The sequence below is a fragment of the Xyrauchen texanus genome, chromosome 8 (assembly GCF_025860055.1).
Source record: "Xyrauchen texanus isolate HMW12.3.18 chromosome 8, RBS_HiC_50CHRs, whole genome shotgun sequence".
In the NCBI taxonomy this organism is placed as follows: domain Eukaryota; kingdom Metazoa; phylum Chordata; class Actinopteri; order Cypriniformes; family Catostomidae; genus Xyrauchen; species Xyrauchen texanus.
In genome coordinates this window covers 9,447,816-9,470,523 of record NC_068283.1, presented here as the reverse complement: position 1 = coordinate 9,470,523, position 22,708 = coordinate 9,447,816, and the positions used below count along the sequence as shown (strand labels likewise).

The window sequence follows — 22,708 nt, the reverse complement described above, 5'->3', positions numbered from 1 at the left end:
GCCAAATGGAAGGACCCTGAACTGGTAGACCCGATCTTGAAAAGCAAAGCGAAGAAACGGGCAATGATCCTGACAGATGGGTATGTGGAAATATGCATCCTTTAAGTCTATGGAAGTGAACCATTCTCCCAGTTCTATGGATTCCAGAATTTGAACTGTAGTCAGCATTTTGAAGGGCAATACTTTTATGAATCGGTTCAGCTGTCGTAAGTCCAGAATGGGTCGAAGTCTCCCGTCTTTCTTTGGTACTAGGAAATACTTCGAATAAAACCCAGTGAGCTGTTTGCTGGTACTTATCTGTACAATTGCTTTTTTCTGTACTAAGACTGTGATTTCGTTGGCCAAAATTTGTGCCTGGACTGGGTTTCTGACTATGGTCATTTGAACCCCTGAAAAAGTAGGAGGGCGCCGCCGGAACTGTATCCTGTCTTGATGGTATCTAGAACCCAAGGATCTGATGTTACCTTCTCCCAACTGTCCAGGCATAGTTGGGAGCATTCTCCGGCGACTCCAAGACCGCTATGCCTGGCCTCCCCGAGGTTTGAAACCCCTGGTAGTACGCCTCTTAAATGACCCTCCCCTGACTGGAGTATGAGACTGGTCAGTTTGGGGAGCCTGGTAAAATGGTCTGGTGCCTCGATCATGGAATTGGTAACCCCTGGTTCGCCTTCTGTCATACCCCCGAGTTTCTGAATGAGGAACGTGTGGGGGCTGTCACATATGTATGTAGCATGAGTATGTTGTTACAGCGATGTTGTTTTTTTAAAGATCAAATCAGCTAATATTTGAGGATTAGTGTTCGCTTAGCGTTATTTGCCTCAACTTATTACAGGCTAGGGTTTCTGTTGCCTTTTTATGTTACCACATGTTCATTGTTTTCACTAATCTCATGGTAACTAATGTCATATTTATGACTTTTCAGATAGTACAGAGACAGGCTGGTGACAGGTGATTTCCAGCTCGCACCGCACAATGGGTCAATGAACTATTAACTATTAGCAGCAGTTACGTAAATGTAAAATTTAGCGAAATGAAGCTTATTGTTTACAATTCTTACAATTCTATATATAGTAATATAATTATTTATGTATTAAAAATATTATATATCTAATGTATAATTCTTACAATACTTATTCATATACACAATATATTCAGCTTTAAAACAACTTAAGCATACTCGTATATAAACTGCCGTTCAAAAGTAATATTACTTCGTTACTAACTTTATCCAGTTAGCAAACACAGAACGTTCTCTTAACGTTAGCGTGTGGTTTCCGTTTGGTTTTTCCTAACGTTCTAACAACGTTCTTTTTTCTTTTTTTTACCTGTAACATTCACCTTGTCCCGTTTTGCCCTTACCTCTTCTTTGCCCATTTCGTCCCGTATTTAACTCCACAGTCCCCTTGTTAGCGTGCACGTTCCCTGTTATTAGTTTCACCTGCACCCGCCCCCTCTGGCTCACGCGCTCACTCACATTCATCAGAGTATTAGGTTCACCCGCACTCGTTCTAATCACTAGATTATTAGTCTCACCTGCACTGTTCGTTTTCCCCTATATATACGCTGCCTTTTCACTTCACTCTTGTTGGTTATTGTTTAGTTTACCCCTTCGCTTTGCCAGCTCTAGTGTTCCCCTAGAATCCCCAGTCTTTTCCTCTCGCTTGTCTCGCCCCTTTGTATACTGATTTCCCGGCTTCGACCTAACGCTCCCCTTGTATACGCTTCTTTGGATTTGCCCCTTTGTCATCTACTGATTCCCTGGCTTCGACCTCACGCTCCCCTTGACTACTCTTCACTGGGTTTGCCCTTTTGTACTGTTGCTTGCTTTGTTTAATAAAGCAGTTTACCCCGACATTGTGACTGTCTCAACTTGTGTTCGTTACACTACAAGAACGTTCCGTGAACCAAAAAATGTTTGCTGGGATGAGGCTGAAAATTCAACTTGGCATCACAGGAGTAAATTACATTTTAAAATGCATTAAAATAGAACACAGTTATTTTAAATTGTAATAATATATTACGATATTACTTTTTTTTTTTTTTATTCAAATAAATGCAATAACTATTTACAGCAATTCATGAATACATTTCTAATAAATGAAATAGCATGCCAAGCATTTTGTATGTGTCCTTTCTTTCATGTTGTCATTGCATAGTCTTCACCATGGTTTGCTGTGCTGCTCAGAGAAAGGTGTGCGAATGTATGGCTTCCCCACTGACATGGAGAGGAGAAAAAACGTTATATTGAACTAATATGCAACTTACCTCACCCTGCAAAACATATATGTTTAGACACCGTTTCTCTAATTCCAAAAACGATGGATGAAACTGAATCAAGAGAACAGATTTTACAATTAATAGGGTGTTCATTACTAACTTTATACAGATCCAATCCCTGCCTAATCTGTTAGTTATCCGATAACATCCCTTATCTCCTAATTTAATGAGTAATACTCAACTATAAGGTTTTAATTTACAAGTTATTTTTATTTAGATGTACTGATAATATACAGAATAAGATAATATTATTCTTTAAACGTCTCACCTTTTAAAAGTGCGTCGCAAACGGTTTGTTCTGCTTAATCTCTACGGCGCGGCATGTGTTTGCTGCTACTTCCGGGAACTATTGAGAGGCTCCACGAGCCGCCATTGCTGTAAAAAAAAAGGTTCCATTGGAGTCAATGGAGTTGTCGCAACTCTCTCTCTATATGGCTCTGACACAAGCAGACAGCGATTAACATAGAAAACTATCTGGCAATGTAATTATAACATTGTGCAATGAAATCTCTCTCTCACCCATAGATGCCATCACCTCCTTCTGCAATGAAGAACTGGACCAGACCTTACACGTGATGCGGGGTTTACCAACAGAGATGTCACCTTTGCTTTTTTCAGTATTTAAGATATTATGGCATTTGTTAATCATTAGACAATACTTCACACCGACAAATTTTCCAGGTACAGTACATACAAATCTACTAGCTGTATTACTTTACCTGTTTACACCAAATTTCAAATAGGAATCCAGAGTAGCGTCTTCCAGACATTGATGGCTGGCTGGCTGGCATTTGGAAACAGAAGGAGAGTGGAACGATTGTATTTTCGCCTTCTGAAAACCACATATATTCATACTTCAATTTGATGTGTTGCTCAACAAATCGAGATGCCTGAGGGCAACAAATGCCTTGTCTTCAGAAAGCTGTACGAACTCCTTTCATTTGTCCATTCAAAGAAGTTTCCAGGATTGAAACAGCTATCGAAGATTCCCGCCATTTTTGACAGGATCGCTTCTAATGCAGCCATTACCGTTTAATTTCTCTAAAGTCAGCTAATTCTGCCAAGTACACAAATAAACAGATTCACATTTTGTTTTATTTTGCACATAATATTTTCAGAGACAAGAAAAAGAAGCAATTTCACTATTGTATGACCAATAACAGAAGAAGAGATTTATTAAATAAGCAGTTTTTTTAAGTCAGGTGTATAAGTATGATGGAAGAAAGATGATATTAAAGGGGTTACAGAAGTCATGTTACAGACATGCAGTTCACTTTCATTCAGATGCATTTTCTCTCTCTCTTAACCATCCATATTACCATAGGCAGTCAATAGTTTTAAAACTCACTGTTTAAACATAGACTGGCTTTTGTGCGATATTGATGCGGTGCTCAATTTCCAGCTGCAGTTAATTAGTAATGAAACTGTGCTTTGAGATCAATTGTTTCCCATAGTCGGCCAACAGTTCTGAGCGGTCAGGCTTGAGCCCCTGCTTGTGTGATTCTGTAAACAGAATGTGACATTCAGAATTGGTGATGTTGCAGTAAAGTTGATGTGAATTACACAACACTGTGAAACACAGAATGTCAGTTCATTTGAAATATTACTTTAATCTCATACTGCAGTTTTGTCATATGGAAACCAGAACCGGCGACTCTTAGACCTGATTTTTAGAATATTTGAGTAAATCGGTGCTGAAAAACTCACTCAGACCCTCACTGCCACCTCTGAAAAGAAGTTTCCACATGCAAACATCTCTTAGAAAAATATGAGAGTGATGTCTTGTCTTTTAGATTAATATTGTTTTTAACTCTGTTATAACTGGGTAACTATGCATCACCTTTGTTTTTTAATGAAAAACATCATTTGGGGAAATCAAGGGAATGAGGAAATGAGTTTGCAGTTCTTACGACAACATATCCGGGTCACATTTAACCCCAAAAAGAAAATGAAGCCTAGTTTCAGGACAATAACCATTTTTGCATTGTGACATTTTCATGACAATTAAATTTTTACTACCACAATGCATCTGGACATTTTCCTTTTTTCCTATTTTTTTTTATATGACTCTCCAGTCTGTAAAACAATCATTTTCACTGTATTGCAGTAACAGACACTGTAGTAAAATGATTTAGTTAAATTGTAAATAGAAAAATAAATGCAGTACAACAAATGCTACATTGCAGTGTAAATCGTTTACAATTGTAGTACTTTTTTTGTACTAGTCATGAGCAATATTTTTTTTTTGCATTACGGTAATTGAGGAAAGTGTGTCTACTGTGCATGACAATAACGGCAATGCAGTTTGTTTTTAAATAAAAATAGCTTAATTTTCTTAATGCAAAATACAATTTATAAATGTATTCTTTTGATTTTGGGGTGAATTATGAAATGGACATGTTACTGCAGATGTTACTGATCCTTCTTTATGTAAAAAGGCAAGAAAAGGTAGAGGGGACTTAGACAGTCAAATGCTTTTACAATGTTTCTACATTTTCAATAGTTGTTGAATAAAGTGAAGTGAGAGGGCAGGTAGAGGGAACAGGGCAATACACTTAGTAACTGCAGGGGAAGGGGGATGTTGAATGTAGTGTGGGGCAAAGGCATATATATGGTGAGCTATCAGTCAAACGAAATAAGCTGAGCCTCTGCGCTGCCTGGAGGAGCCTGCTGGTGCTGGTGCTGGTGCTGTTGTTGTGATGGCTGCTGTGGACCACCAGGGGGAGCCATCTGTTGACAAACATGAAAAGGCAATATGAAGAACAAACATAAAAACTATGGCTGTGTTGGCAATGAAATGTCAGCTTACTACTGACTGAATACTGTGCGGTATGCTGCCTAATAAAAAATAAATAAACAAATATTAAGTGAAACAGTAAGCATTATGAAACAAGTGTTTTAAGCAGCAGTATGACACGTTGTTACTTGACCTCATTATGTTGCATGTAAATGCCATTGAGTTATTCTGGGTATTCATGGTTATTTGGATTTTTCAATCAAATTTTGCGTGCAAATATCGAAACTTTTGACATTCCAATCCAATGAGAATTCACAAAATATGATAAAAATAATAACTTGCCCATTAATAAGAAATGTTATTTAAATGCAACTACATTCAGACATTTTCTGTGCGACTCTAGTGTACGAACACTTTCAGGGGCCGCTGTACCAATTGCCGAAATAGTGAGAGCAACATGTTGGTATTCTTTTGTGAACATCTTTTTCGCAAACAATAAATTGTTGTGGAATAGGGCTGACCTGCTGGTACATCGGCTGTTGCCCAGGCATGTACGGCTGTTGGGGGGGCATGTTGGGGTCTTGTCCTGGAAGAGCTGTCATCATATTCTGTGATAGAACGTAATGGCAATCAATGACAGCCTTCAGACTTACAAGTTAAACCCATCTGGTTTTTCTTTAGTAGGAACAATAGTAGTAAAACAAATGTGTGATCTAATACAGTACAGTGTACCTGCATGCTGTATGGCTGGTAGCCCATATAGGCCATGCCATTGGTAGGGGCAGCCTGGGACATAGGGGGCAAACTCTGAGCTTGAGACACCACATTCTACAGAAAGAACCAGCAATCACATAATCGTTTACTTGGACAATTAAAGTTTCACTCACTGCAAATCACATGAGTAATCTCATAATCAAAACTGACCTGGTATCCCTGTGTGGGTGTGGGCTGGTAATTAGTATAGGCAGGGGTGGTTGAGGGAGGGGCTTGTCCCGGAGCAGCAGGCTGTCCGTTGTTGCCGGCGGTCTGGTACATGTAAGCGTTCACCATGTTGGGATCTAAAAGAGAGTGTGGAGAATCGACTGTATTGAACATTCATTTAAAATATAAAACATGCTCAGTACAGTGCAAAAATCCTAAGCACATTAGATGTTTCACAAAAACGGCCTAAATACATGTACATGTACTACAAAGATGCTCAGAAAAACTTTTCAGCCAACAACCTTGAATTTTTTTTGAAAAAGTTAACCTGTAGCAGACACAGGCATGGCCTGGTATGGCCCACCAGCACCTGTCTGTCCAGGCTGGTTCATATAGGCACCATGCATGGGCGACCCTTCCACTGAACCAGCAGGGCTGAACGTGCCTGGGTAACTTGGAGGCCCAGCAGGGGGATACACCACCCCTCCTGCCACATTATGTGGCAGTGACTGCATCTACCAGCGCAGAGGAACAACAGTACTTCAAAAACAAATATAGCATGTCCAGCAATGCGACCTGAATGAAAATGATATGAATCATATGCTGAATGTGTAAAATGTGCAGATTCATCTGTTCAGACCTGGGCGTAAGGCAGAGAGAATGCAGGCATCTGTGCTCTCATCTGTATGGTGTGTTTCTGCTGCTCCAGACGCATCTGTCTCTCCTTCTCCTGCTCCTGCAGACGTTGAATGGCCAGCTGCCTCTGCATTGCCAGGTACTCCTGCAAAAACCAATCACAGTCCGCTTAACCTCATCACGTGACTCAAACAGCGCTAGACACCACAGAAAACCAGCTCACCTGTTTCTTCTGCCTCATGATCTCCAGTTTCTGAGCGAGCTGCATTTGTCTCTGTCTCTCGGCTTCCTCCGCAGCCCTCCGAAGTTTCTCTCTGTGTTCATCTCTCAGAGCGTTCAGAGCCGCTCGAGCATCACGCACCTGCGCCAGTTTGTCCTGAAGTCCCTCGTAGTATACTGACCGAAAGAGAATACATTCCCCATCACAAGGCGTCTACTTTTTAAAAAGTAGTTAGCTATACTGGAAGTGAGTAGATGGTTGTTCGCTGTCTGTGCATCAGGACAGGTTAGAATTTGCACTACAAATGTAATGTAGTCACTTGTGTTTCTTACTACATCCCATAGTGAATTTGAGTGGGATTTGGACACCATTTACACCTGTTTTATCTGTTCACACCTGAATTTAATCTGAATTTAGCACTGGCCACTTGTGATCACCCAAGATGCAAGATAATATCCGTTGGAAAAGGGGCTTGAGACAAAAACAGGCACACGTGTCTAACTCACATCTCTTCTCGTCCAGCTGGTTGAGAATCTCGAGCAGCTGTGGGTGCATGTTGTTTATGGACTGGAAGAGAGAGAGCACCGCGCTGTCATTGGTGATGCTGCGTCCGCGCATGTGGTTGCTCTTCATGCGGTTGAGGAAGGTGGTGACTGCATTCTGCAAGGCTTTCAGGAACTGCTCGTGGTTCTCCTCCGATTCGCCATTCTGATACTGCTGCTGAGGAGACACAAGAATCTCAGTAAGAAAAGTAGCACAAAAAAAATGGACCATTCTCAGGAATGGACTCTTTGGATTTTTTAGTGCTCCTTGTACCTCCACTATGTTGATGGGTTGGACTGGGGTGTGGCTCTCCACTGGTTGGCTGATTGGCACAGGCTCAGGCAGTGACACCGGGGCAGGAGCGGAGGGGGTGGGACTCTTCCGAGCCTCTTCTTGTTTCTTCTCCCAGTAAGTTCTATTCAGATAACGAGCCAGCTGAAAATAATGCAAATATAATTTAAATATGACAGGGCATTTCAAATATGACTTGATTACATTGCAGTCAACGTGAAATTTAAAGGGATAGTTCACCCAAAAATGACAATTCTCTCATCATTTACTCACCCTCATGCCATCCCAGTTGTCAATGACTTACTTTCCTCTGCAGAACACAAATTAAGATTTTTAGAAGAATATCTCAGCTCTTTTGGTCCATACAATGCAAGTGAATGGTGATCAAAACTCAGAAGGTCCAAAAGCACATTAAAGTAATCCACAAGACTCCAGTGGTTTAATCCATGTCTTCTGTTTCTCATCCACACCCACCATATTGCTTCAGATCAATATATAGGTCTCTTTTTTTATCTCCAACTTTGACTGGCCCCAACCAGTAATTCACTGAATGTGAAAGTCACTTCCTCACCAGAATGACACTGAAAGGGCAGATTTTCAGTAAAACAATGACTTAAATATTGATTTTGTTTTCTCATTTACACTTATCATATCACTTCTGAAGATATAGAATCAACCACTGGAGTTATATGGATTACTTTTGTGCTGCATGCATGTTCTTTTTGGAGCTTTAAAGATTTGGTCACAATTTACTTGTATTGTATGGACCTACAGAGCTGAAATATTCTTCAAAAAATCTTAATTTGTGTTCAGCAGAAGAAAGAAAGTCATTCACATATGGGATGGCATATGGGTGAGTAAATGAGAGATTTTAGATTTTCGGGGGAACTAGCCCTTTAAATTGACCCTTTTAACTTTAATACTGATTCCTGTACTTTTTGTGCACGATAGATATATATATAAATAAAAGTCCAATCATTTATCAATATATCAAGTATAACTTCCTGTGCCTCAAACGACTTTAAGGTTTACATCACAAATCTGCTATTTTTATAACCAAATGAAAAAAAAAATCAAACGAGCAAAAAAATAGGAACATTTGTTCACCTCTGGATCCACTTCTTCAGCAGACGGAGCTGATGAGTTCTGAAATGCGAAGAAAAACATTTTACCCAATTAAGACATTTAAGATGAAGGTCTTCAATAATTTGCTAAAAGGGGTCATGACATGAGAAAAACATTTTCTTTTATCTTTTCACATATCAGAGATCATTATACTATAAAAACCTGTTGCAAGTTTCAGAACTCAAAACTTTCTATTCATGGCAAAAAGTGCATTTATTAAAACCAAGGGTGGAAAATTAGCATTTTTTACAAACATATGACAATTTTCTTTACCGTTTTCAAAAGTGAACCTCAACGGACATATTAAATAATAATTAAAAAAAAAAGGAATGTCATGACCCCTTTAAATTTTGCATGTAGACTCTCACCACAGGAGAGGTGTAGAGAGTGCTGGCAGGTGGGGCAGAGGAAGTCACAGGGGTGGGATCAGCTTTAGGGTATGCAGTGTATGTGTTCTTATGTCTCTGTAAACAAACACATTGTAGGATTATACAACCGCATCACCTCATACTTTACATTGGCAGCACCGTTTGCTTATAGACTTGGTGTATATGCAGATGTCTCACCATCCTCTGCTTCTCCTCAGCTTCACTCTGAGACAGAGCGATGGCCAGCTGCAGTTCCTCTTCCTCCTGGAGCGCCGCCTCGTCTCTTTTAGGAGGCATCTGAGAAGCACAGCAGCAACATGAGGTCATGGGGAAAACACGTAAATTACGGGAGAGGAGTTGAGCTGAACACATTTGTATTTTAAATAATTCAGTTTTATTTGAAATATTAGAGATTCACCAATCTAGAAAGTCTTCCCAATACTCAATTATATTCATATTATTTCCTATAACCAATACAATGACATGTATTATAAATCTAAACAATATACTCTTTAACGAAAAAAATCAAGCACAAGAACATCTGCAATGTTCTTCTGTCCAACAATTTAAATGATAATAAGTGTTAGAATAATTAGTAAGATGTCCAATCACTGACTTCAACCAATCCAAACAATGTCAATAAAAAAATTAAAAACATTGTCATTTCTGAGTCAGAAGCAACAGCAAAGATATGGAGTGGACCAACAGGCCATGACGTAACAACACTGGCCCAATTAAAGACTGCATGTTTGGCCAAACACTAGAAGACACGGCGTGTTTAGGAAATCTGTTGAAATACAGTAGCTATGTTCAGAATGGAATTCTAACTTGCTTCTTACTGAATACAGTGCATTACGGTTTACTGCTTGAAAAGTGAAACAGTAGGCATTATGCAATAACTGCATTATGCAAGGGTTCCAACTGTAGTAAGCTACATTGTTGTCACATGACCTCGTCATCTTGGTCTTGTTCATCTTGTAAACAGAAACATTTCTTTGGTATTTTAATTCAATTTTGAGTTAAAATAAAAATGTAAAAAAATTCTATCTGTGATCATTCATCACAGATGTGCTACTCGACCCGAGCCCTGCAGGATGCAAAAAAAAAAACACTGGGTTTCAGGCTGGGTTTGAGTCAGTGTTTCCAAGTATATCTTTGGGGTGGGTTTGAAATAAATAAATAATCCATCCATCCATCCATCCATCCATCCATCTTCAATCGCTTATCCGAAGTCGGGTCGCGAGGTAAATTTATTATTTATAAATAAATAAATAAATAATCCAATAATATTTCATTATTGGAACGGGCCAGGTTCCGCCTTTAATGAGCACAATTTTTTTTTTTAAAACATCTTTAAAAAAATTATATACACACACTGGCGGCCAAAAATTTTGAATAATGTAGCATTTTTGCTGTTTCGGAAGGAAATTGGTACTTTAATTGGCCTACACTGGCCTTCAACTGATCACAAAGTATAGTCGGGACATTACTGATGTAAAAAACAGCACCATCACTATTTGACAAAAGTCATTTTTGATCAAAGCTAGACAGGCCCCATTTCAGCAGCCATCACTCCAACACAGTAATCATGCTAAATTGATCATTTGGTACTAGAAAATCACTTGCCATTATATGAAACACAGCTGAAAGCTATTTGGTTCATTAAATTAAGCTTAACATTGTCTTGTGTTTGTTTTTGAGTTGCCACAGCGTGCAATAGACTGGCATATCTTAATGTCAATATTAGGTCAAAAATGGCAAAAAAGAAACAACTTTCTCTAGAAACTCATCAGTCAATAATTGTTTTGAGGGATGAAGGCTATACAATGCTTGAATTTGCCAAAAAAACTGAAGATTTCATACAAAGGTGTACACTACAGTCTTCAAAGACAAAGAACAACTGGCTCTAACAAGGACAGAAAGAGATGTGGAAGACCAGATGTACAACTAAACAAGAGGATAAGTACATCAGAGTCTCTAGTTTTGAGAAATAGACGTCTCACATGTCCTCAGCTGACAGCTTCATTGAATTCTACCCGCTAAACACCAGTTTCATGTACAACAGTAAAGAGAAGAATTGCAAAGAAAAAGCCACTTTTGAAACAGAAAAACAAAAAGGTTAGAGTGGGCAAAGAAACACAGACATTGGACAATGGATAATTGGAAAAGAGTGTTATGGATCTTAACACCATTGAGCTTTTGTGGGATCAGTTACACTGTAAGGTGCTTGAGAAGTGCCCGACAAGACAGTCACATCTATTGCAAGTGCTACAGGAAGTGTGGGGTAAAATGTCACCTGAGTATCTGGACAAACTGACAGCTAGAATAACAAGAATCTGCAAATCTGTCATTGCTGCATGTGGAGGATTTTTTTTATGAGAAAACTTAGTAGTTTAAGAAGTTCTGAAATTGTTTTTCAAACTGTAATAGTAATTTTTCACATTATTAATGTCCTGACAATACATTGATCAGTTGAATGTCACTTTGGTGAATAAAAGTACCAATTTCTTTCCATGAGAGCAAAATCTGTACATTATTCCAAACTTTTGGCTGCCAGTGTACGTACGGACGTATGCACGCCCCCAAAAATTATTTGGATGCTTAAGCTGACATTAAAAATGCATGAATTCAACAGATAGAATGATAAAACAGATAGATGGTTTAAAATAAACACAAAAATTATTTAGACACTTGATATTAGCTTCATTAAAGATTACAAGTTCAAGTGTTTCAGTTTTTAGTTCCCTTCATTCGCTGAACTTCTTGTCAACAACTGAGCATAGAATCAACAAGTTTCTGTAAAACCTGTGGTGAACGTTTCCTCCAGGTTTCAGCCACCAAAGCTTTCAGTTTCACTAGAACATTGAAAATCTGACATTTTCTTCTCCGTTGCATTCTATAGGTGCTCTATAGGGTTTAGGTCAGGTCTCTGGGAGGGCCATTCAAGGGACCTTCATTTTCTTTTTTGCCAAGTATTCTTTCAACAGGCGGCTGATATGCTTTGAATCGTCATACTGTTGCAAGAGTCACTTCTGTGTTTTAAATAATTTCTTCACTGATATCTGCAAGCTCATCGACACCGCTGTAAGAGAAACGGCCCCTGACTCTTAACGTTTCAACCTCTGTGCTTTACAGTACCCTTAGTGCAGTGTGGCTGGAATTCTTCCCATGCCTTTCTGAATACAAATACTCAAATACACTTCCATGCAGGTTCAATTTGGACTCGTTGTCCGCTGTCTTTCTGTGCATGTTCTTTTGCCATTTTTATCCTGGCCTTATTCTTTAAGCTAATGGTTTTCGCCGCATTAATCTCCTGATGTGCCCAAGCTCATTGATCTTGTTTCGAATGGTCAGCGGACTAAGTTGTCTCTGGTAATTCTCATTGATGTGTGAGGCAATCCTTGCAGCAGTTTCTTGCTTATTTCTCTTGACTTTACTCACAATTACCCTGTCCAATCTGCTGGTTGTCTTTCTGGGTATGTCTGTGCTGTGCGCTTTCTGTTCTCATTCACAACTCCTTCTTTGAACTTTTCTTCAATATAACCAATTGTGGAGGACAGAAAATTAAATTTTTTGCTTATCTGGCGAGAGCACCAATGAAGATAATAAACCAACACTGGAGTCACGAATTCAAATCCAGGGTGTGTAGCGTGACTACAGCCAGGTCGCCTACGCAACCAAATTGGCCCGGTTGCTAGGCAGGGTAGAGTCACATGGGGTAACCTCTTCGTGGTCACTATAATGTGGTTCTCACTCTCAGTGGGACGTGTGGCGAGATGTGTGTGGATGCCACGGAGAACAGTGTGAAGAATCCACATGGGCTACATCTCCACGGTAACGCGGTCAACAGGCCACGTGATAAGATGTGCGGATTGACGGTCTCAGACGCGGAAGGAACTGAGATTCGTCCTCCAGCACCTGGATTGAGGGGAGTCACTACGCCACCATGAGGACTTAGAGCACATTGGGAATTGGGCATTCCAAATTGAGGACAAAAGGGGCTAATATACAGCATTTTGAGTGTTATGTCGGGCAGACCTCTAAATGGAAGATCAAGTCAAGAAAATTTGAATACTGTGCGTACACTTTTTATGCTGAAGAAATAGTACAAGTATTATTTTAGTATGTAATTCTGAACACAGCTAATTATATTTCTAGCAATTCCATCTGGCGATGCGAATGGTGCAAAAATGACAAACTTTCATTTAAATACTGCATTGATCACTGATTTAGGTGTGATTCACAGTTAGCACACAAACTAGACAGTACAAGTAGTATGTGCTCTCACTCATGAGCCTCAAAATTGCTTGGCATTTTAGTTCCAAATACACTGGTGCACATAATCGGTTTTATTGTCTGTGTCAATAAATTTAGTGGTATGCTTCGTAATTGAGATGCCCATGACTGTGAGCCCTTTATGAAATGTAACTACTTACTGATTCGGTGGGCACTACCTGAGACTGCTGGGACAGAGGGCTGGTCAGGTACTCAGGGGGGAGCTCAGACTGCCCAGAGTTGGTGCTCTTCCCTTCAGCTTTCCTAGGAGGGGGAGAGAGGGAGGGGTGGCTGGTGAGGTGGAGGGGTTAGGAGACACACACAACCTGGTAAATCTCTGGAGGACAGCAGGCTTATAAACATGAGAAAACTCAAGGATGATAATAGACTAATATAGAGAAAAAAGAAAAGTCTGTTATCATTTATTCACCCTCAAATTGTTCCAAACTCACATTACTTTTTTTCATAGAACTGGAATTGATATAATACATAATTTTTCCATTCAATAAAGAGGACAGCTTGAATATATATATATATATACTCATGTTTTTTTGTCTTAAAGTCTGAAACAAGGGACATAAAGAAACATTCATGAGAAATCATGTTGTAATTGCTAATCGTTATATAAAAATCTCCACAGAGAACAATAAGAATTGTCATTTTCATGTATACTCACTTGTTGAGAATCTCGAAGCAGGGCTCACACACACGCACCTCCTTCTCAATGCCAAACTTAGGAATGGTAGAGCACTTAGAAGAGCATTTCCCACAGAAAATCTGCCCACATGCCCTGCAGTGATGCTGAATGAAGAGCCACCAGCAGTTACACAACAAAATCGGACTACACCATTCATAAAAAATTTAAATCAGTATGGCAGATTATTCAAGAAGTGATATATACACCTTTCGGGTCATTACTCCAAACTGAACCCGACATCTGTGGCATTCCTCTGCATCTACCCAATCAGGGGCCTTGAAGAGAGGCACATGACAAACCAATGAACAACCAAACATCAAAGTCTGCATAACTTGTACTTTCCACATAATATACTAATAGATATTCTCACCCTCTCTGCAGCAAACATGGCATCACTCTCCTTGAATTCTGGGAAGACATGACCTGAAGGCGCATCGGAGATTGTTTCCCATTAAAGGGATAATTCACCCAAAAATGAAAATTCTCTCATCATTTACTCAACCTCATGCCATCCCAGATGTGTATGACTTTTGTTCTTCTGTTAAAGACAAATTAATATTTTTTAGAAGAACATTTCAGCTCCGTAGGTCCATACAACGAAAGTGAATTGTGGCCAGAACTTTGAAGCTCCAAAAATCACATAAAGGCACCATAAAAGTAATCTATACTCCAGTGGCTTAATCCATGTCGTCATGTGATATGATAGGTGTGGGTGAGAAACAGATCAATATTTAAGTCCCTTTTTTTTTGTATTTAATTATTTTTACAATACATCAAATTTCACACAGCTCTTCTATGCACGTTCACGAGAGTTATTTAGTTTTTTGGCAATTCACATTCTTCGTGCATATCGACACCTACCAGTAGGTGGTGATATGCACAAACAATGCGAATCGCTTGAAAACAAAAAACAGAGGGGTGTTTGAAAGTGTTGATTTATAGTAAAAAAAAAGGACTTAAATATTGATCTGTTTCTCACCAACATCTATCCTTTCAATTCTGAAGACATGGATTAAACCACTGGAGTTGTTTTGATTACTGTTATGCTGCCTTTATGTGCTTTTTGGAGCCTTCAAAGTTTCGGTCACCATTTACTTCCATTGCATGGACTTCATTTGTGTTCAGCAGAAGAAAGTCATACACATCTGGGATGGCATGAGGGTAAGTAAAAATCACTTGTTTAGGCATCCAAGATTACAGTGAAGAACCATTCACACACAGTGATTGGGGGCTTCACAACTGCCCATAGCTTTTAAATATCTAAACCAATGGAACAACCTGCATGCATAAATAAAAGAAACTAGAAATAAATTAAAAATTAACCTTTTGAATGGGAAAAATGTATATAAAAATTGCAGCTCTGCATAATGCATCATATCATGAACAAGATGAATGATCTATCAATACATGAACTAAACTCACCTATTCTGCAACAATTTGAAGGTTTTCATTTAATGATTTTTTACTATATTCCTGCATGTGTGCAGAGACATATCCAACAGTGCAAACCCATAAACTTTTCAACTTGGGACTGAAATAGTTCACTCACATTGAAAATGTATGACTTCTAGTCACTGTAAAACATCCCTTTAGAAAATGATTTATGTTTCAGAATCTGTCTGAAGTCTTACCTTCCACTTTCATGATCTGATAAGTGTCCTGAACGACTTTGTACTTGGGCTCGTTGCGGAAGGCGTGGGCCCAGGCCTGGATGAGATAAAGGATCTTGTTCTTCACGTTCAGTTCAGGTTGTTTCTAAGGACAGAAGCGTTACATTCACTCAAAAGTCAAAACTCAAGTGTCAAACTCAGAAGTCACCAAACCAGTTCACAAAGAACTGGAGAAATAACAAATATCATCCAGTATATTCAGGCTCCGAGCTTCCATTAGCCGTTATTTCTTCACTTAAATTCCTTTTACACGCTTTTCCATTTTACTGAAGATACAGCAAAACAAATCAGAGTGCACATAGAGTCCTGTTGTGCATTGTTTCTGATATGAAAGCTTGCAGGAACTCCCCTCAGCACCTCCCTCCCCCCAAAAAAATGCAGAATATGTGACGTGACGACAAATCAGGAAGTAAAGTGCAGCGCGAGTCATTGAGTCTGACCCACTTGGAAGGTAAAGACGAATATCATAAAGAATGTAGGACCAAACTATTAAAGCAACAGTCTACTTATAGGGATATCCTGTAATTATTTACTCACCCTCATGTTGTACAAAACCCCTATGACTAACAGTCACCATTCACTTTCATTACATCTTTTCTCCATACGATGAAAGTGAATGGTGACTGAGGATGTCAGCGTTTAACATTCTGCCTCAAACCTCCTTTGGTGTTCCACGGAAGTCATGCGTGTCTAGATGCCGAAAGTAATTTAATTTGAGGGTGAACAGGTTGAGTTTGGCAAGTATCACCTTGAACAGCTCTTTCAGCTCTTCCATTGTCACCTTACAGGCCACTTCATCGTGAATCGTCTGGCCACAGTTCTTCACCACTGACTCCAGAACCTGTTGATAGGCAAACGTTGACTTACACACACAAGCTTGACAGATCAGGGTCTGTGTCTGTGATAATAAATGGTAAAGACAACTGTGACATAAATATTGGTATGTGGATCTACTATGATAATTACAGTAATCTGGTAAAACAGCAAGACGGTTGGTTTCGGCTGGTTTAAAAAGTTGGACAGCGAGTCTTGTTGGCTGTTTTTTTCTCTCTCTTTTTTCATTATTGTTGGCTAGTCTATTAGCTGTAAACAAAAGTTGTTATTTTTAACAGCTGTAAGTATAGACTGTTGTAGATGATGATGACAGACTACAAAATGTATGTTTGAAAGTTCTTCGCTTTGAAAAGCTGTTTTCATGTACTTCGGAATGCAACACAAAAATTTGAGAAGCATTTGATTTAATTTTTGTGTTTACATGAACACTTGATATTGCCGTTTAAGACCTGAAGAATGTCAAGCACTGTTTACGAAGCTAATATGTATCTTTGATCTATTGTTTTTATTTGTTCTATTGTTTATAATTTGTTTCTTTGTTCACCGTTTATTGTATTGACAGTATGTTGAAATATTACATGGAAAACCTTGACGTATGTTTTACTTAATACTTGAGGGAAATGCCACTGTTTGTAATATTAAATATGGGAATGTGTTCGTTACCAAATTGGTTTTGGCTTGAAATCAACTTTTGACATTTTGGTCTAGTGAAAACTCTACTTCTGAGCATCTTCGTGGCCATTTCTGTTGTGCTGTGTTGTGTACTGCTCTAAGAAGAATAAAGTATCCATATTAGCGTTGTCACGATTATGAAATTTTGCTGACGACTAAGTGCATGTCCTTCTTTGTGTGAAAACGCATCTTTTTCTCTCCATTTTGGCCTTCCGTCTACACGGAGACTGTGTCAGAACATCTGCCATTACACGGTCATTTAAAAGCAAAGCCGGAGAGCTTTGCTTTCACCATCAAATTTATTATTTGTTTACATTTTCGTGGGAGTTTGGGATGCATCTCTGCTGACGGTGCGCGCATCAGAGCGTTTAAGAAGCCCTTGACGCGCTCTTCTGGACAGGAGCTGCTCTGGTTGACGACCGTGGTGCGGCTCAGTGACACTCAGAGTTCGACTGAATGTCCCACAAACACGCCATTGATGGCATTAATATATTCGCTTAAAATTCCCTTATTTGGGCATTAAAACGTGATTGGAATTTGAAGTGCATAATAATCACAATTATGTCAAATAACTGCGATCAGACGATCATTTAATAATCAGATAATCAGGCCCAATCCATTTGTTCCATATGTAGCCTAAAATACTTCTGACTACTAGTTAGGGACAGGAAGATATGGGAATCAAGCAATAGAGAGATTATAATGTTTGACGGGTCATTTCATTAATGATCACATGGATAAAAAAACAATGTTGCACATTTAAAAATGTCAAGTTTTGCCTCGATATGGATATTTGGTTCGTGAAATATCTACATTTTATTCATCGTTCCATCCCTACTACCAGTATTTATTTATTTACATATATATATATATATATATATACTCACTGTATGTAGATATTGAGCTTACCTCAAGAGCATAAATGACTACGTGTGGATTTTTGTCACTGAGTTTCTTCTTGATGGCGCCAATTGCATATTTTGCCCTGGAGGGGTCACAAAACAAAACTGGAATAAGAAAGTCAAGCCAATCTTTATCATAAACACATGACTCCTGCTCCTCCATTGACATTCACTCGCCCTATATGGTGTAAGTGCAAAAACATATGATTAAAAATAAAAAAAGTTAATGCTCTTACTGTGTATCTCCTTGGCGAATGAGGTCACATATCTGCAAAATGGACTCCCAGTCTGTCTCCAGCAGCAGCTGACTGGTAGCTTTATCTGTGAAGGATTGGATGTAAACATAAGAGCTAATCATCTAGTGTTATCTCAATCAATCCACTAATGGTCCAATCAATGACAACATAGGAAAAGGAAGGGGGAAGAGCCATGTTCAGCTTTGACAGTACTTCCATTTCGATATCTTTTCAATGACACACAACTAATATGACTCCAATAATCAAAGAATGAAATGTCCCACAGCATTATAACATAAAACAGTTTGTAAATAAAATGTAAAATGATTGCTAACATACAGTACAAGTAGTCTATATAACTTCTCGGCTATATTCCAAGTCTTCTGAAGCCATACGATAGCTTTGTGTGATAAATAGGCTGAAATTTAAATTATGCACTTAATTTTTCCCATCCACGTAGCAATAATAAATACATTTGCTGCCAAGTGTCACGGACAAACAAGGTGCAATGATGTTCAATGATGTCATTGACATCAAGCCTGACATTTGATGAAAACCGACATATCGGAGTTGTAAGCAACACTAAGGAAGGAATTACAAGGAAAGAATTACTGCGAATAATTCTGAGTTCAGTACAAGTTAAACTCAATTAACAGCATTTGTGAAAATGTTAATTGATTACCATAAAATTGTATTTAAACTAGGGCTGCATGGTTAATCAAAATAAAATCGAAATCGCAATATGACCTTGTGGGATAATAAAACCGCAAAAGGCTGCTTTAATAAATGAATATTCTGCATGCTTCAAAAGACAGTGGGACAAAAAAGGCTGATTTGCATAAAAATGTCGGACTTGGAAGTATTTTTGTAAAATAATAGACTTGGCACTTGAATCAGTACTTACTGTGCACAATTAACTTAATTAATTAATTAGTATTAATGGTGACACTTTACCATAAGGTTCCATTCATTAACATTAGCTGATGCATTAAGTATCATGAACAAACAATTAACAATATCTCTTTACAGTATTTATTAATCTATGTTAAAGTTAATAAAAATACAATCGTTCATTGTTAATTCATATTAGTACATTAATTAATGCTAACAAATACAACTTAATTTAAAAAATATATTATGTATACTGTATGTTGAAATTAGTATGGTAATACTTTACTAACTGTAAAGTATTACCGTATTATAATTATTTTTTTTGAAGTATTGACAGTCATCAAATTTCAAAGCCAAGTGCCAACTACTGAAACTGTGGTATCGTGACAACACTGCTTACATATATATTGTGCATGCCATGGTAGATCTTGCTATAATATTATGAAAAATTTGATCTTCTCATTTCCTAAGTGTGAACACCCCTGTTTGAAGTGCTCCAGATTCATTTTCATTTCACTTTTGTGTTATTCCAAATAAGTTTGGCTACTACATGTTAATATACAAATAATACAACCCATGGTGCAGGGAAATGTTAAAATGAGGAGCACATTACGCAGCTGTTGTGAATTCAGCTACACACAGTATCTTCATGCAGATGTCACCGAAATAAAAGCTCAACGCTTTAGAACTGTTTTGTTTAACATGTACAGTAGCAAAGCCCTGTGCATTACAGAAATGTATTCTTTTTGTGTGATAAATAATCATAATCAATAAAATATTATATTACAATAACATAATATTCGAGTTGACAGGGTTTTAAAACAATTATGATGATGAACAGTGGGCTGAGACAAAGTGGACAAAAACAGGTCCACAGTGGACAGGTATAATAATTGTTTTTATTATTTTATCCCATTTCTCCCAATTTGGAATGCCCAGTTTCCACTACTTAATAGGTCATTGTGGTGGTGCAGTTACTCACCTCAATCTGGGTGGTGGAGGACAAGTCTCATCCGTGCATTTTATCACGTGACTCCTTGTGCATGACACCGCAGAGACTCACTGCATGTGAAGGCTCATGCTACTCTCAGTGATCCATGCACAACTTACCATGCCCCCACCAAGAGCAAGAAACGTTAATCACAACCACGAGGAGGTTACCTTATGTGACTCTACCGTCCCCAGCAACCGGGCCATTTTGGTTGCTTAGGAGACCTAGCTGGAGTCACTCAGCACACCCCGGATTACAACTCGCGACTCCAGGGGTGATATTCAGCGTCAATACTCGCTGAGCTATCCAGGCCGCAAGAAGGTTTATATTAATCTCTCTCTCTCTTGGTTTTATTTATTTATGGCTGAAGTGAAATTGGTCTGAGTCTGTTTCTTTTTCAGAGGACTCAAGTGTAAACCCTCAAAATGTAGACTTTGAATCTTTTTATTGGCAGTCGAACATGGGCAATGAGAAACATTACCAAATTTTGTAAAAAGGAATCACTTAATAAGTTTTTGTTTATCAAATCACCATTAAAATCACAATATTTTCCAAAATATTCGCATTTTGACTTTTCCCCAAATCGTGTAGCCCTAATTTCAACTCGCCCCTCATTTTCTTTTTATTATTATACATCTTATTTTATACATTAAAGTACTCACTGTTTCAAATCTATAGCCACAAGACATAAACTATATGAGTGTGTAAAATCACTAACTAATGTTAATTGTGTAAAGTTATATCACATTTTACAACGTGGTTACCATGTAATAATATAAACCCCAAGATGACGAAAAAAGTAATTCACCGCTCAAAAAACTGAAGAATTATAAGTTTCACATCTCTGCCTTAAAAAGATGATTATTTACTTTTTCTACAGAAAAGGAGGGGCGAGTCGAAATTCAAAATAATTGTTCGTGGTAATGCGGTACAAATGCTTTTGATTGAGCTGAACTTGATTTGAAACCGGAAGTCCACACGGGACAACCTTCAGGAATTACAAGACGAGTTTCAACATTAAAAGACATAAAAACAAAACTCATTGTCAAACTTTATCCACTGCATGCCCTTTGAGGAAACATCACCTTATATTGTAAATAATGGTGGTATTGTTTACAATACACTATTCCAAAAGGTGTAAGCCATGTAAAGATGATATCAGGGTTTCCGTTAATTTCCCAGTTGTTTGTGGACAAGAACATAATAACACATTTCACTGTCAACAACTACAAACACACCGAAGGCAAAGTACACAAATACAATACGAAATATGGATCTGTTCGTGTGAAAACATTAATACCATATGTATTGTTACTGAAAAAGAGGCCTGAGAATACATTTAGCTTGAACGCGTTGCTAACGAACTAGTTGATCCGAATAATCGAGCTGCTGAAGACTGCAACAACACCACCACCACCACACGGTTTAACTGAGACGGATGACTAATAAGTGAAAGATGTCATCTGTGTGTTGAGTCTCCGTTGAGAGAAATCAAGATACTCGACTGCTCGAGCACATTAGCACACACAATATCTATGTGTCATCCAGACAGCGGCCTGTCACTCTACTTCAACACTGAAATAACATACCCAACAGTCTCTCAAATGTACCGCCGCCTTTGCCCATGTCTGATGTCTCACAGTGATCTCTGCGTGTCCTGTTTCGCTGTTTTTCTCTTGTGTGAATAAGAGGCGGTTTAACTGCCGGGGGACAGGCGTCAGACTCTAATGAAATGGCGCAAAAGTCAGATAAAAGTCCTCGTGAGAAGACGTTTCATTTCATCTGTTGCACCTAATTCATGTATATTTATCGTCTGTTTAATTATTTTTATGTCAGAATTATACTCATATATATATATAAAGTTTTACTTTGTTGCCCTTTTATCAATTCTTTTGAGTTTCATTATTATTATACTATTTATGTTCAAATATTAATATAATAAAATTACATGTAATTTAATAATATAATATAATATCGGGGGGAAATATTATATACATAAAATAGGCTGCATTTGTGTTGCAAATGTGTTGCATTTGAATATATATATATTATTATATTATATTATATTATATTTTATATATGAATGCAAAAAAATCTTTCCAAAATGTTATCAACTAAAATTATTATGTACAATATACTATAGTAATTTCATTTAATTTTATTCATTGATTCACTTCATTCATTAAAGGATGGCTGTATATGTTAATGATTTATTAAATAAATGGACTGCATTTGTAAATGTGTTGCATTTAAAAATAGACATATAATAGAATATGTACTCAACCAGAAAAAATATAATTGTCTAATATCTCTCAATATGTAACTTTCTTTTTTTTTGCTCATTCCTTATCTCCTGTATTGTGATTTACACTTACAGTAAATATGGGATGGCGCAATTCACATCAAGTGAAACCTGAGATAT

General features: G+C 38.1%; 1 protein-coding gene across 9 annotated transcripts; it reads right to left on the bottom strand.

The window, feature by feature from the left end:
• Positions 1–3,360: 3,360 nt before the first annotated feature.
• On the bottom strand, positions 3,361–22,009 carry hgs (hepatocyte growth factor-regulated tyrosine kinase substrate). Of its 9 annotated transcripts, none has more exons than XM_052132037.1 (21): positions 21,876–22,009; positions 18,405–18,489; positions 18,176–18,251; positions 16,509–16,601; positions 15,722–15,845; positions 14,461–14,513; positions 14,297–14,365; positions 14,070–14,194; positions 13,555–13,684; positions 9,317–9,415; positions 9,119–9,214; positions 8,733–8,771; positions 7,608–7,769; positions 7,298–7,511; positions 6,795–6,967; positions 6,576–6,716; positions 6,264–6,450; positions 5,939–6,072; positions 5,747–5,842; positions 5,536–5,622; positions 3,361–5,007 (listed from the first exon to the last, which is right to left on the bottom strand). In XM_052132037.1, exons 1-21 carry the CDS (start codon positions 21,910–21,912, stop codon positions 4,900–4,902), a joined length of 2,328 nt encoding a protein of 775 aa, XP_051987997.1. In that variant the 5' UTR covers positions 21,913–22,009; the 3' UTR covers positions 3,361–4,899. The 9 variants fall into 9 exon arrangements, with proteins under 9 accessions (XP_051987997.1, XP_051988002.1, XP_051987998.1 ...); XM_052132042.1 differs by having other exon boundaries at positions 6,306–6,450; XM_052132038.1 differs by having other exon boundaries at positions 7,298–7,508.
• Between the last annotated feature and the right edge of the window lie 699 nt (positions 22,010–22,708).

Excerpts from the sequence above, each read along its gene's own strand:
- hgs (XM_052132035.1), bottom strand. The coding sequence starts at position 21,912 with ATGGGCAAAGGCGGCGGTACATTTGAGAGACTGTTGG. Across the intron at positions 7,770-8,732 it reads CTGAAGAAGTGGATCCAGAG|CTGGCTCGTTATCTGAATAG; the intron begins GTGAACAAATGT and ends CATTATTTTCAG. Across the intron at positions 5,008-5,535 it reads AACAGCCGATGTACCAGCAG|ATGGCTCCCCCTGGTGGTCC; the intron begins GTCAGCCCTATT and ends GTTTGTCAACAG.